This window comes from Myotis davidii, unplaced genomic scaffold, assembly GCF_000327345.1.
Source record: "Myotis davidii unplaced genomic scaffold, ASM32734v1 scaffold162, whole genome shotgun sequence".
Lineage (NCBI taxonomy): Eukaryota > Metazoa > Chordata > Mammalia > Chiroptera > Vespertilionidae > Myotis > Myotis davidii.
Window position 1 is genome coordinate 4,922,421 of NW_006300036.1, and position 3,105 is coordinate 4,925,525.

General features: G+C 39.5%; 1 protein-coding gene across 1 annotated transcript in view; it reads right to left on the reverse strand.

Moving 5' to 3' along the window:
* DDAH1 (dimethylarginine dimethylaminohydrolase 1) overlaps window positions 1-2,322 on the reverse strand; it is a 42,764-nt gene extending 40,442 nt beyond the window's left edge. Inside the window, exon 1 of the mRNA XM_006776254.2 lies at window positions 2,226-2,322. Within this exon, the coding sequence (XP_006776317.1) occupies window positions 2,226-2,319 (94 nt within the window). The 5' untranslated portion in view covers window positions 2,320-2,322. The remainder of the gene's footprint in view (window positions 1-2,225) is intronic.
* Window positions 2,323-3,105: the final 783 nt, after the last annotated feature.

Sequence of the window (3,105 nt, forward strand, 5' to 3'; positions counted from 1 at the left end):
AGAGGTCAATAGGGGGAAAATGGAACATATGTACCCTCCTTTCCACTCTCTCTCTCTAAAAATCAATGGAAAAAATATCATTGAGTGAGGATTAACAACAACAGAAAAAGGTAAAAATGGCAAATATTATGTGCTACATATTTTACCACAATTTTTAAAAAGAAAAAAAGAGAGAGAGAAGTAGGAAATAGAAGGCAGGACCAGATTTCAGTATGAATGGGGTTCCAAGCAGATAAAAATTTGAATATCCCAACACAATCTCAGTTTTGAATAAAATAACTTTTAAGATATGAAGAATTGAACATTACAAAAAGAAAGTTTGCAGACAGTGTCAAAGGCAAGCCTCAATGCTTAGTACTAGAAATTGGGGCAAAAACATTAGGCTTGAGACGCTGTGGAAAGACCTTTGCCCATTGGTCTTGACCAGAAGAGGCTTCTGGTGTAAGTTGTGGCTAACACTGATGAAGGCTGAGGAAATCTGTTCAGCTTCGCTACATGGCAGTGAACACAGCTTGTTTTAAAGCATACTTCAAATATTATCAGTGCCTGCTTACAAGTTATTATTATATGGCTATGTTTTGGTTAAAAAAAAAGAGTCATTGTAAGGAAGTGTGACTGGCACATTTATCTTTTCACAAAAGGCTATTTTCTAAGAGAAATGGGCTGTTGCTCGGTGCTGCCAAAAGGAATGAAAGTGCCATCAGTGGGAGACATACAAAATATTCTAAGGCAGTGGTTCTCAACCTTCCTCATGCCGCGACCCTTTAATACAGTTCCTCATGTTGTGGTGACCCCCAATTCCATTGTTACAAATTGAACATAATTAAAGCATAGTGAGTAATCACAAAAACAATATGTAATTATATATGTGTTTTCCGATGGTCTCAGGCGACCCTTGTGAAAGGGTCGTTCGACCCCCAGAGGGGTCGCGACCCACAGGTTGAGAACCGCTGTTCTAAGGGCAGCTTACGAGGTAGATTGAAAGAATGGCTGCGTCTGCGTGGCCCCATCCTGAGCTGAGAAGACAGGGTTGGCCTCTTTGATGCCTTATCCTGTGTTCTCATGGCACACCAAACCCCAGGGGCGGCCACTGCCCGTGACAGTGGAAGCACAGTCGTGCAGTACACAGCTCCAGGGATGTTGTTCACAAGCCCATGACAAGGGTGACACCCCTGGAGCTCGGCAACACAGTGGTCCCATCCATACATATGTGATACCCACCAAGGAACTACCCAAATGTCACAGGAGACATCCTCCTCCTCCCCCAGGAACATTCATTCTACCAAAACCTAAGTAATACAAGATATTTTTATATTGAAATGAAGATGGCTCTATTTTGTCTATGTACATGGGATTCGATATGATTCACATATTGGACTTCCAAGAAGCTTCCTGCTTTTAGTGGGCCACTTGGGGCTACATTCCTATATCCCTGGATCAGCCTCCACTGTGAGGGCTGCATCTGTGAAACAAGTATTTATCCGCTGACATATAGAGGGTAGATAATAAACTCTCACTATAAATTAAAAATCATTATTGATGTCATGCTTCGCAGTACAACTAGAATGAATCTGGGTATCCAGGCTCAGCACACGACTTTACAGAACCATCATGATCATAAAGAGCTGGGAAGGCTAAATGCTAAAATCTTGCTTTCTTTAGTAGCTACATTCAGCCTACTGTAAGAACTGGTTCCAGTTAGATCAATCGTAACATGAGGTGTTTATATTTTGTTAAGCTCTGCTATTACTCATTTGGCATTAAGCCAAGTCAATTTGCATTGATAATTATTTAAATTTGTCTTGCTAACTGGGGAGAAAATTATTTGCAAATGACACATCTTGAATTAAGAATCTTTTAAGTACAAACCAGATATATTGTCACACAATGAAAAACCATGCAACCCATAAACTCACGTTGTAGAACAACATAGTAGACAAGACTTACGAAATGACAGGTACATACTGATAACAGTCTTGCTAAAAATGTGCAAATGCATGCATACAAAAGTGCTAAAAGGACATACATCCAAATATTGAAATGTTTATTTTTGAATGAAAGTTCATTTTTGTTTTGTTTTTTTTCTCTGCTGCTTTTCTGTATTTTCCAAATTTCTTGCATTTAGCATTTTTTACTTTGGTAATTAAAAAACTATAGTTAAATAAGTGACTATGAGCCCGATATTAGAAATATTTTTGGATAGGAAAAAGTAACTACAATTATACCTGTGAATAAGACGTCTCCACCATCTAAGGTTGCATTTTCATCTTTCATCTCTACTATATTGAGCTGAAGTTTTTCTAATGCTTCTTTCATCATGTCAACCTGTTGAAAATGATCCAGATTAATATCTTATCATTTTCTAAAAGAAAAATCAATCATCTAAAATGTCCAAACACTGAATCATACTCCCATGTGCAACCACACGCGCGCACACACACACACACACACACACACACACACACACACACACACCTTTGTGAATATATGGCTATATGTAGTATAGTTTGGATCAGCCATGGTCATTTGCAAAATAAGAAATTATCTATTAAAAATCATCCTTTTCATCCCCTTCTAGCTCAAGCTTAAGTCAATATTACAGTCCCTTCTTCTATTGGAAGGTTAACTAGTTAGGACACTTTGGGAAGAGTGACTACTTAGGACCCTGTTGGAATAGCGACTAGTTTGGTCATACGAGTCAACAAAGATGGGAGGCAGAACAGTCAATCTTCCTACATTTCCCAGAAAGTACAAGATTTCATTGTAAATGTTAAGTAAGAATGGCACACACATGGAGTGATACGTGGAAGGACTATCAATGACAATAACCAATACCTTGAAATCTCGGCACATAGTCATTGTTTTCTTTTCTTTTTTTTTAAATATATTTTTTATTGATTAAGATATTACATATGTGTCCCTGTCCCCACATCCCCCTCCACCGCCCCCCGCCCCCCCCGTTGTCCGTGTCCATTGGTTAGGCCTCTATGCCTGCATGTAAGTCCTTTGGTTGCTCTTTCCCCCTTACGCCCACCCTCCCCTACCCTCCCGCCAAAGCCCGACAGTCCAATCAATGCCTCTCCATCTCTGGATCAGTCCTTGTTC